We start from the raw sequence: 12,027 nt of genomic DNA, 5'->3' as shown, positions 1-12,027 counted from the left end.
ATAGGGGAAAATATGCTCTGATGCCTCCTTTCATAGTTTCATCGGAACTTGCTAATTTTTCTGAGCAGAATCAAATAAAAAAAAGAGGAGGATGAGGACACGGCCTAGTTTAGCATCAGGACCACACCTGCTGCTGCTGCTGCTGCTGCTGCTGCATCCTCCAGTTTCATCCACGCTCGCCGTCTAAGCCTATAAGTCCCGTAAAGCCTCGAGGACCTGCAACACCTTGGCAGGTGAGCAGGGACCACTGGCAGTGGAGACACTCGCAGCTGCAGCACAAAAGGGAAGAGCAGCAGCAGAGGGAGACTCGACCTCGGGCACTCCTCCCTTCTAAATGCTAAATTCACACCAAAGGTCAGAGGATCTTTTCTGCAGCTCTCCTTTCAGAAAGGGAAGATTAAATTGCTGCTCCTTTTTTTTTTTTTTATGTACTGGAATAAAAGGGAAAACGAAAAAAGAGGCCAAAAGAAGAAGAGATGCGAAGGGAAAGTGCTAAGAAGAAGGTCTAGAAAGCGGAGGGTGAGGTGGCAAGCTGGTGGGACACAAGAGGGACACAGGAAGTGGAGCTTCTCTGAAGCTGAGCCGCCTCCAGCTCTGAAGCCCGGCACTGGCGGCCAGACTGTGTCTCCTGGTTCCGTCACTCCACAGCTCCCCTCAGTCCCAGCAGGCTCCTCGGCCGCACCCAGCTTCCTATTCAGTCCCTGTCCACGTCCAGCACCGACGTCTCTGTCCACCCACGTGTGGTCCACTTCGGTGTTTTATTTCCACCCCCGAAGGACTCTGCTGTGTCTATTATTTTGCACAGACACACACAGTGAGCGGCGTCCTAAGAACTAATAATAAACCATTCACAAGTCAAAGGTTGTCGGTGCTCCTGGACTCAGGCTCCCTTGTGTTCACATCACACCTCTAAAAAAACCACAACTCTCTGTGGCTTTGAAGCGGTTTGACGTGCAGCCACACTCAGACTCCATCTTGTCGGTTCACCAGTGTTGTGCTCATCCATCCATTTCTCCATTGATTGCCTTTGTCCATTACACTTTGTCTAACATCTCCCTCCAAATTAGACACGCTGGTGTTTCTAAAGGGCAACTTAGTCTGGTGACCCGTTACACATCATCTGCGGCGTGACTTCACGTTTCACGCTGACAAAAGACGAGCTCGTGGTGAAACTGTCGAAGATAAGGAACAAAAGATCAGGATGGACCAGCACAGACTCTGGGGTGAGTCAAGGATGACGCAGCACAGCGCAGCACAGCACGGCACAGCACAGCATGGTTACATTTGGCCCAGACTTCCTTCCGCATCACAAGGCCGAGGAGTGAACATATGCCAAGGCCACACCATGTCCTTCCACAATATCACAAGGGGTCCTGAAGACGTGGTGGGTGTGTGTGTGTGTGTGTGTGTGTGTGTGTGTGTGTGTGTGTGTGTGTGTGTGTGTTCTCTCTTGGTAACTTTAGCTTCCTTACACATTGTAAAAACTTGCACAACAGTTTTAATCAATCCTCCCAACTTGAACAGATGTGTTCGCACACCGACACGTACACACACACACACACACACACACACACACACATGCAGCCTTCAATGCTAAGTGGTGACAGTGCTCGCTTCGCTCCAGGGCAACACCAGATCTTTAGACACGCAGCCAGACAGTGGGTCTATTTATTTCAGTGGCTCCGAGGCGCCGCATCACATTTTCAGAACCACGAGCAGAAACGTTTCTGTGCAAATCAAAGTTTTTTTTACTGCTTCTACCGACTGATTGCCACACACACTCACCAGCCAGACTGTGTGTGTGAAAAGGCACTTCTGCCTTTTTTCTTCTTTTTTTTAAGTACAGCACGGGGTCAAATTAGGGATGCATTACATGCACCCATGCAGTCATCATCATCTATCATTTAAAAATATGCCAAGTTATGGGAATGTATGAAAGTAAGTTTAACCAATGTATTAATCACGCAGAAGACTGAAAAAAGGGCCAGTTTGGACTTTTTTTTTTTTTTTTTTTTTTTTTTAGACACAATCGTGCCTGCATCAGCTGACAGCTCAGCTGACACCCAATCTTTGCAACCATTGGCTGTGACAGGACATGCCAGCATCTGACCACACACAATAAGCTAGTGAGAAACCCACACAGGGGCCTCAGTTACATGGATGCACCTGTAAATGAGTTTTTAATTGTACTTGAATTGTAATTGTACTCACTGAATGCTGCCACGGCCAGTATGAGTGTGACCACGATGGAGACCCAGGAAACCCAGAGCGCCTTCTTCCTGTAGCTCTGAGCCTCGTGGGGCTTCAGGCGCATGCTGCTCTCCAACAGACCTGCACAGAGACACAGACAGTTGCGGTCTTAGATACAGTATATAGAAATAGAGTCTTATGTAAAGAAGCACCCGCCCCTGTTTTTTTTTTTATGTGATATTTATAGCTTTAGCATGTGACATTTGTTACACAAGCAAATATAAAGAATGTTTTCTGGTGCTAATAAATGAATACAGCACTTGGTGCACAGTGTCCGAATGGAGCGTTTCTAACCGTGTCAGCTCATTTGGTTATTTTTGCCAAAGCCGTAGTGAACACATAAGCCTTAAGATTTGCATGATTAGCCAATGAGAGTTTACTCACATCAGTCGTGACGCTGCGCCTGAGCTAAAACGCTTCTCTCACTAGTTGTAATGACGTCTTGGGGTCTGAAGTCGCACTTCAAATATTGTGTAAGAAGCTGAAGGCTTATCGAATGTGAAAAATACTTGCACGTCAAATCAGCTGGTATGAATTATTTATAAGGCCTGTGGTGAATTGATTTTTTTTTTTTCTTGCTTGAGGTTTCATCTCCGTAATTTCATTCAACAGTCTTGTATTTTACACGTCACCCCCAGCCTCTGAACATTGTTTAAGACTTGGATACCTGACTTATGACTTTTTTTTCTGTATCAGAAAATCAAAGGAAATCCATGCCACTTTCCAGCCAACTAGGAAAAGAAAAATCCTCTCAATTTGGGAAAACTTTGAACAAACTAATTAGTTCCGACTCACAACCGGACTCAGTCTGGTGGCCCGAAGCAATTTTGCATCCTCTTCTTACAAAACTAAACACAAAGCGACATTTTCAGCGTTGTAAACACAACACACCGGCCGATCCACCTCGCTGCTGCTGCTGTGACTGTGAGGCGTCTCCGCCTGGAGTCTCAGACTAAACGGCCCAGATCCTGAACAGCCTGCAGCGGTGTCGGCTTTTCTCATCACTCCTGTGTTATTCATGAGCCTTAACTTTTACATCCAGACCTGTAGAAGTTATCCTGGTCGGTCCTCAGCAGTCACTCCCGGACCTCAGAGCCTTGAGACAAACCGAGGCGACAACTAACCCACTCACCTCACCAAGTCATAATGGTGTGATTCATTGTTTTTTTTCTCCACTGCTTTTTATTTCCTTGCGTGATATTAGCACAGATGGCTAAGTGGCTTAAACCTGCTTGTCAAACATCCTTCACAGTTTTGCATATTTGATCAGGGTTGGCGCCGTTTCTGTAACCGGTTCATCAAAAACATGCAAATGTTATTGACGTGAAGGAGGGACCCGTCCAACACGGAGCCTTCATGCTTGAATTTAGCCGGTTTATTGATGCGGAACGCAGCTAATCTCGCCGCCATGCGTCTCCTTTGAAATTGAAAGAAATCATGAGACTTGCTCTCAGAGTGGGTCCCTGTCAGGGTCTGTCAAGCTCTGCTCTTGCTAGTGCAGGTGTGTGCACTCTGTGAGCTGAAGGTGGGGTCACACGGTGCATCGGGCCAGAGTGCCAAAGTTCCAATGTCACTGTGTCATAATTGTGGAAAAGGTGTCACCCAAAATGCCCGTCTGGGCTCTGATCATAGGGAGGGGTGATTCTCTGCGGATTCTTACGGTGCTTCACGGTGCAGAAGGCCACTTCCAATCTTAAAATCACTCATATAAAGTCTTGTTACGATCACACCTCCAGATGCTGTGGCCCTCATCCTCGTCCTCCACCTCCTGCGCTCATGAAAAGGAATTTATGCGAAATTGCTTTTCACATCCGACACCTCGACTGGCGCGAGGTGAGGACTCTGCAGCCAAGTTGGCGTTAACAACAGTGTCAGCACACATGTCCCGACCGCATTCCCTGCATTACCGCCGTCAGAGAGCTCTGCTTGTGTCCTCGCTCTGCCGTAGAGTCGGTGGAATGTGACGGATGACAAGAGGATTGAGGGTGAAGCCTCAGCGTGAAGCGCTGGTCAAAACGACTTGTTGCTACTTCTTCTTTTGCAGAAATGCACATTCATGGCACATGGTGGTGCACGTTCGTGTGTGTGTGTGTGTGTGTGTGGCTGGGTGGCAGATGGGGAAGTGAGACAGGTTCTCCAACACGCACTCAGCTCTGGACACACAACAAGGTTTTTTTTTTTGTCTCGTGCGTTTGCTTTAAAACACAATACCAATCTGCCATGTGATTTGTGACATCACAAAGGGGTTGATTTGCGTAGCATAGATAGCATTAGATTTTGATGAAACTGGAGGCCATGTGCAAAGTCGTCTCACGCGTCTAAAGGGAATTTCATTTTGCCGATGATGAATTTCAGGTAACTGCATCACCCGTCCTCCACCGCCCCTTATTGCGTCATTAAGCTTTTCACTGTCAAGTTCAGAAGGAAATCTAATTAGGGAGCACGACCCACATGAAGCACTGTCACAATGCTGAACACACACACACACACAAAAAGAAATTCAATTTATTTCAGATTTTGCCTCTGGATTGCGTTTAATTGGACATTAAGGGACTTAAAGTGAGACAGTGTGATTAAAACCACTGTTATCCTAACTGAATTATTGTAGAAACATAGGCAGTTTAGTTGCATAACTGAGGCCCTATTGATATCCCCTGTGGAATGAGCTCTTTCTCAGGTCTCATGCATACAAGATGGTGAACAGGATTATATTAAGTCAGTGCAGCACTCGTCAGGATTGGCTTGCAACCTCATTCCAGCAAGGACAATCAGCAAAGCAGCTCTTGTTTGGGCTCGACCCCCAGATAAAAAGACACACATTGCGCTGTGTGATCGTCTCGCTAAGTTTCGCCAAGGTCATGACTAGGTCAGGCTTTTAGTGTCGCTGTCAGTCAAGCAGCTCATCCACAGGATGACTCGCAGGGGGGAGCAACTGAAATGTAAAAGTCAGGATGTTTCTCAAGCCCCCCTGTCGCCACACTGCCATCACCTCCGTCTCGTTGGGTCAAGTTGTGCCACTGGTTGTGTCATAGTTTGAGGATGGATCATTTCTTCTTTTTTAAGGAAAAAAAAAAGATTCTTCACACAAATGATTTAATTCAATGTTAACCTGACCTTTCCACTTAGAACTCAATATATTGTTTTTTAAATATAAGGCTGAACAGTATTGATTTGGGGATTGTTCAATTAGGATTAAGAGGGGGTTTTTTTTCAACTGTGGTGGTTAAATTTGTAATAGATGAATAAGTGGGCGAGTGGATGAATGACAATGAGAAATAGAAGCCAGTTATTAATTTTTCACATTTTGAATTTCAAATTTGCTCCAGTCCACTCTTAATCCTGCTGAGGTAGGACTTGTGTAAATTATTCAACGCGTTCTAAAAATACCTACGATGCGTAAAAATACCCCTCCCGCCTCCCCCAGGGCCGCTCCGAGGCGCTCTGGAAAACATCAGAATATCATGCACATCCACAACTTTTTTTTTCCCTCTATTTTTTTTTTCTTTTTCCTTTTCTTTCTGAAAGCGGCTCCAGACACGGAGGCGGGTGAAGTTACCTTCCCCCTCCACGCTGTCTGTGATCTTCATCTCCTGGCCGCTGGTGAACGCCTCGGGCTGCCCGGGGCTCCTGGCTGCCTGCTGGTGGTTGTTGGTGAAGCCGTCCGGGGCGCACTGGCCGTTCCGCGCCGGCGGGAAGGGATCCACAATGGTGGGGTCCGGGACGGGGCAGGACTGGTCGTTCTCCGGGTCTGTCATTGTTGCCGCAGTTGTGCTGTTGTTTCCTTTTTTTTTCTGTTCTTCTCGAGGCTCAGTGAAGACAGGTGATGATGCTGATGAAGGAGATTCTTCTCTCAAGGGTTCACACTGGTTCTGTGGGTGCAGCAGCCATTCAGCGGGTCCGACGAGCCGGCCGGTGTTTTAAGGAGGCAGGCAGGCAGGCAGGCAGGCAGGCAGGCGGAGGATGGCGGTGAGCTGAGATGAAAGATAACGGCTCTATCTCCCGGGCATCAGAGAGCAGGAGGCGCTGCCTGCTTATCGGCCGAGCTGCTCCGAGTTCAGCGGAGATATGTGACTGGCGACAGCGATCAGATCTGCCGTAGACCTGACAGGCGGTGCCAGCAAGTTGGGTTTTTTTTTTTTTCTTCTTTCTTTCCTCCCCTCTCCTCTGCTCTCCACTCCTCCTCCCCCTTCTTCCACTCCTCCCTCCTCCTCCCCTCCTCCTCCTTCCAGGGATCGGCCACCGCGAGACGCCGCATGCGACGCCCGTAAAATTGCGGCTTGTACGCATGAGACAAAAACTTTCATTCATCGTGAAAGACGTGTGATAGATGAGGCACCGCCAAGTTGGGAAAGTTGCGCGAATTGTCGCATAATTGTCACACATGGTTGTTAGTAATTAAAAGTCGTGGTTCAAGTTTCGTTCGCGGTTCATTTGTGTTTGATTCCATGAATTACATTCGATATAGTCCATGGACATCAGCTCAGCTGTCTCGTGATTATTCTGATGCATTGCATGACCACTAGGTGACGCCAAAACTCTCTCTCTCTCTCTCTCTCTCTCTCTCTCTCCCTCTCTCTCTCTCTCTCTCTCTCTCTCTCTCTCTCCCACTCTCTCTCTCTCTCTCTCTCTCTCTCTCCCACTCTCTCTCTCTCTCTCTCTCTCTCTCCCACTCTCTCTCTCTCTCTCTCTCTCTCTCTCTCTCTCTCTCTCTCTCTCTCCCACTCTCTCTCTCTCTCTCTCTCTCTCTCTCTCTCTCTCTCTCCCACTCTCTCCCTCTCTCTCTCTCTCCCACTCTCTCTCTCTCTCCCTCCCTCTCCCTCGCTCTCTCTCTCTCTCTCCCTCCCTCTCCCTCGCTCTCTCTCTCCCTCTCTCTCCCTCGCTCTCTCTCTCTCTCTCTCTCTCCCTCTCTCTCTCCTAATTTAAATATATTTCAAATATATTTTATGAATATGAATTTCAACACAGCAACAAACTCAGCTAAGGATAAAACAAACACAAAAAACAACACGTTGTTTCTGGATCTCTATAAAGTTTGCAAGCTTTAGTGCAACCGTCCAGGTTGAAAAATAATGGTTGTAAAATAAATATTGCATGGGGCCTTTAAAAGATCCTCTGCCCGCCCACTAATGCTGAGGTTACTTTCTGTTTTATAGACTAGGTAATAAATTACCAGTGTGTCCTAGCAGCCATTCACCTGCCAGCCCTCGGCCACTCGCGCAGCGCAGGGAGGCTGTTTGCTTAACAGAGGCTCATTTGCTTCAGGGAATCACTGGCGTCAAACTCCACACATTCCCTGAGGGCAAGCACTGGTCAGAGCGCCGGCATGAAGGTTGATATTCACAATCACATTTTGCCAAAGGAGTGGCCAGATCTGAAGCAGGTAGGCACCGACAGCCCAGCGGCTCCTCAGCTGTCTTCTCATTCAGACAGTGTGTGGGACAAATCAAATTGTTTTGCTGTTTCGCTTCCTGTAACTCGTGCGAGAGCGAGGTGGGATTGAAAAATGTTTTGGGCACTCTGAAAGCCAGTGCTGCGATTCTGAAATTCTGCCCACGGCTGGTTGAACTTTAATCAACTGACGGCTCTGGCCGTGCTGCTTCCTGTCCTGTTGCTTTTGCTGTGCATATGTGTCGGTTTGTGCTTCATGTAAAGATTTGAACAGGCTGCTGCAGGTGAGAACTCACAGGCTGGACAACATTACACAGCTCATGAAATACCAAACAGCTTTTTTTATATATATATCTTACAGAGAAGTAGAGCTTTTGGTCAGACTTTGAGGAAAAAAACCTTTTAGTTCTTTTAAAAAAAACATGTTTCAACTATCGTCTGTGGTTTTCATCAGACCTGTTACTTGAATGTTTCTGTGACGCGCCTTATCTGATGTGTCTGACGTCTGGTTGTGACTGGCCCACTGGATCTGACAGGTCCACCAAATGGTCACGTCCTGTGCTGTGATGGTCTTTAGAGGAGCATGCGCCACCTTCCCAGCTCATGGTCCCTCGAGCATGTTTTCTACTCTTCATTCCGTCTTTAATCGGGCATTTGTAAATGTTCCCTACCAGTTCTTGTGTAACGACCTTGTCCTTACGAGTCGTCAGGGTGTTTCTTTTTTGCAATTGCATGACCGTCACAGTGGAGCTGAAAGATCTGACAGGTTTACCTGTAAACAGCTGATAAAACACGTCACGGCAACATTCCGATGACAGCTCTGGTGAAGACTACAGACAATAGACGATAAAAAAAAATAAAAAAGGGAATCAAAGTTCTTTCCAGTGTGAAAAAGAAACAGGCTCACGGGGTCCGGTGAAGACAGAGTGCTCCAAATCAGTATCCGTATCCGACCGCTGAAAGAGAAACAAACCATTGTCAGGAGCAACGGCACTATCATCACGTCAGAGATGAACAGATACAAACACTGGATGAAGGATGAAACCTTGTCAGGCCACATCTCACAGCAACATTCAGGGGGACAATAGCTGAAACGTGAACAAAGTTCTTTCCTCCTACATGTCTGGCAAAAAGAAGAACTGCACCGTCTAACAAAAATGAACCTATTTGATCTATCAAGGGGTAGATTAGTCTCTTACTTTGGAAAGCACATAATTAAAAAGTAGATGCAAACTACAAGAAGAAGAAGGAGCTCTTGACTCTTCAGGCCCCGAGGGGAAATATGAAAGTTTCCTTTGAATAAACCACCATGTGCAAATTTTTGGTTTAAGCAGTGTTTTTCTGCAAACCTCAGCTACTTTTAAAGGCAAGTGTAATATCCAGCATGTCTGGAACATTTGCGGAGAACCACTGCAGATCTGCAGGCATATGAAATAGGCCTTTACTGGCTGCATCGCTCAGTGAGACTATTTGCAGGTTCATCTGTATGCAAAACTGTCAGCAGCATCAGATGGCTCTCTGTGCAAGTCACCCAGGTTGGGATCTAATGTTTGGATCTAAACTAACTAAGTGAAAAATTCTGATGTGATTTCATGCACGCATAGATATGTACGTGTCTGAATATATTGTATTAAAATGATCCCATCCCATTTGTGTTTCAGAGGTATGGTTATGATGGGTTTGTCCAGCTCCATCACCACTGCCAGGTAGGCACACTTGTGTTCAACTCGCATCACACGACAGACAATGCATTGGCTGGTGCAATTGTGCAACTGTTTTATTGTGCCTGGCACTTTAGTACACAGCTCACCTGTTGGGCCTGGAAGCCTGGCTCTCGCCATGTAAGCAGCTGCAGAAGCCTGAGCGTGGTAACTGAGTGGGTATCAGAGTCATGGGACCCAGTGTAACAGAACCGCTCTTCTGCTGCAGGGTGAGGCCACGATGACGAAGGACGGGAAGTTGTTCAGAGTTATTCAAGAGAACTGCTGGGATGCAAATGCACGCATCAGGGACATGGATCAGCACGGTACTTGCCGGAACACTGACAGACAGTGCAGAGAAGTGTCGCACTTCATATTTCATATTGGTCCCTGAAATTTTTGTTTGTCCCTTTTATCTCCAATGACATTTAGGTGTCACGGTCCAAGCTCTTTCCACGGTCCCCGTAATGTTCAGTTACTGGGTAAGTGCAAAAATAACAGCTGCTCTGAAGTGTTTGTGTGTGTCTGTGATGGAACATTGTGTTGTTTATTTTTTTGGTCTGAAAACATAAAAAAATAATGTTTTTCTATTATATGAAGCCGGCCTATTCTCTGCAAATCTTGCATCTTCACTCTTTTTTTTTTATTTTTTAAGGCCAAACCTCACGACACCCTGGATCTCTGTGTCCTCCTGAACGACGACCTGGCCCAGACAGTGCGGAGTCACCCCAAGAGGTTTGTGGGCCTGGGAACGCTGCCCATGCAGGCCCCTGACTTAGCCGTGCTGGAGATGCGGCGCTGCGTGAAGGAGTTGGGCTTCCCTGGCGTGCAGATCGGCTCGCACGTCAACAGCTGGGATCTGAACTCTCCTGAGCTCTACCCTTTCTACGCCGTGAGACACTTCAGAAGCTCATCTTGCACAGATATCAGTGTATCATTCTGTCATATTTCAAGGGGTGGGAGGAAAAAGGAAACAAGCTGGTCTTGCTGTGTGTCTGCCATGCAGGCGGCCGAGGAGCTGGGCTGTTCCATATTTGTCCATCCGTGGGATATGCAAACAGATGGGAGGATGGCTAAGTATTGGCTGCCGTGGCTGGTGGGTGAGGAAGATGAGATGAATTAGCAGACTGAAACGCTATCACTAAACCAAAGTTCATCAATAAAAAATGCATATTTTCTCTGTTCCCTTTGATCCATTTTTAACAACCTGGGTATATTAATTGGTTGATTGATAAAGCCATCCCATTACTGTTCTTTCCGGTGTTAATGCTGATTTTGTAACATCTTGATATGGTGGGATTATGCCCATGTATGCTTTTTCTTCAACTCCTTCATGCGTTGTGCCCTGCTCACTTCAAGTGACAACTAACTGTTGTTCTTCTTTACAATTTAAAGGCATGCCTTCAGAGACCACCATGGCAATCTGCTCCATGATATTTGGGGGCGTGTTTGAGAGATTTCCAAACCTAAAAGTCTGTTTTGCACATGGAGGTACGGACCACATGCTCAGTTGTAGTAAACTAATGATGAACGAGACATACAAAGATTGCGCTAATTTAAACTAAGTCTGTGGTTGGTTCAAGATGTAGTCTGACGTTGAGATTTCTTTTCTTTTCTTTTAATAATCTGCTTTCAGGAGGCTCCTTTCCCTTCACCATCGGTAGAATTGAACATGGCCACACGGTTCGGCCTGACCTGTGTGCAGTGGACAACAAGATCAGTCCAAGGAAGTACCTTGGTTCTTTCTACACCGACTCCCTGGTGCACGATCCAGTTGCCCTCAAGCTGCTTGTTGACATTATTGGAAAAGTGAGCCTTTCATTATCGTCATTCATACTGAGATTGCAGGGAGCCCTGAAATCTCACCACAGATCAGGAAGTTTTGATAGACAACAGATATTGTTACATATGAGCTCGAGATAAAACATGCATCTATTTCCTACTCAGGACAAGGTAATGTTGGGAACTGATTATCCATTCCCACTGGGTGAGCTGCAGCCCGGGGCACTGATTGAGTCAATGGATGATTTTGATGATAAGCTGAAGGTAACAAAAAACAATACACTGACCTTTGTCAAAACAAGAATTTTGAGCTGTAGTATGGGAACAGCCAAAAGTGACACAACTTTTCAAAGACTCTCTTAATATTGCAATCCCTATCCAAAATGAATTATGGTGTGTGCTCTTGTTTTGCAGGATAACCTCCTCGCTGGAAATGCACTGGAATTTTTGGGCCTGAATAGAGAACAATTTGAATGACTGAATACATGTGTTTGCATAACTCTTCATGTATAAGTCGAGCACTGCTGCTACCTGGAAGAATGATTGATTATGTGATTGTTTGTTTTCTGATTTGTTTATTTGAAGTTATACATGGATGCTCTGTGGCAACTTCATATTTTACGATCAACTTGCCAAAAGCAAACTTTGTGCTCCATATGCAGTCTGGACCTATAATAAACTTTGCAAAAATCAGAATGCATGGACCAGTGTCTCTCCATTGCTAAACTGAGATAGCTTTTCTAGTTACATTATTCCTGTTTGTAAAAGGGGGTAAAGTAGCATTACATAATATGTAGCGTGGACTCTGATCCAGTAAATAATTTCTAGTCTATAATGGGTGGACCGCTTGTCAGTGTTGCAGTCACATTCACACCCTCTTTTTCTTATACATTTTTCCGCATAATAA

The 12,027-nt window shown here is 46.2% G+C and overlaps 2 protein-coding genes across 2 annotated transcripts in view; one reads left to right on the top strand and one right to left on the bottom strand.

Moving 5' to 3' along the window:
* tmem163a (transmembrane protein 163a) overlaps positions 1 to 6,465 on the bottom strand; it is a 30,836-nt gene extending 24,371 nt beyond the window's left edge. The window contains exons 1-2 of the mRNA XM_076048503.1: positions 5,807 to 6,465; positions 2,212 to 2,331 (exon numbers count right to left, since the gene is read on the bottom strand). Coding sequence (XP_075904618.1) covers positions 2,212 to 2,331; positions 5,807 to 6,005 — 319 coding nt within the window. The 5' untranslated portion in view covers positions 6,006 to 6,465. The remainder of the gene's footprint in view (positions 1 to 2,211; positions 2,332 to 5,806) is intronic.
* Positions 6,466 to 7,438: 973 nt separating this feature from the next.
* Positions 7,439 to 11,816, top strand: acmsd (aminocarboxymuconate semialdehyde decarboxylase). Its single transcript, XM_076048501.1, has 10 exons — positions 7,439 to 7,630; positions 9,300 to 9,344; positions 9,568 to 9,664; positions 9,771 to 9,820; positions 9,994 to 10,230; positions 10,345 to 10,438; positions 10,734 to 10,829; positions 10,975 to 11,147; positions 11,286 to 11,384; positions 11,535 to 11,816. The coding sequence occupies exons 1-10, from the start codon at positions 7,574 to 7,576 to the stop codon at positions 11,595 to 11,597; spliced, it is 1,011 nt and encodes a 336-aa protein (XP_075904616.1). The 5' UTR covers positions 7,439 to 7,573; the 3' UTR covers positions 11,598 to 11,816.
* The last annotated feature ends 211 nt before the right edge of the window (positions 11,817 to 12,027 follow it).

This window comes from Nelusetta ayraudi, unplaced genomic scaffold, assembly GCF_046127955.1.
Source record: "Nelusetta ayraudi isolate G7.1 ecotype Tasmania unplaced genomic scaffold, CSIRO-AGI_Nayr_v1 ptg000102l, whole genome shotgun sequence".
Lineage (NCBI taxonomy): Eukaryota > Metazoa > Chordata > Actinopteri > Tetraodontiformes > Monacanthidae > Nelusetta > Nelusetta ayraudi.
This window is presented reverse-complemented; position numbering and strand designations above follow the sequence as displayed.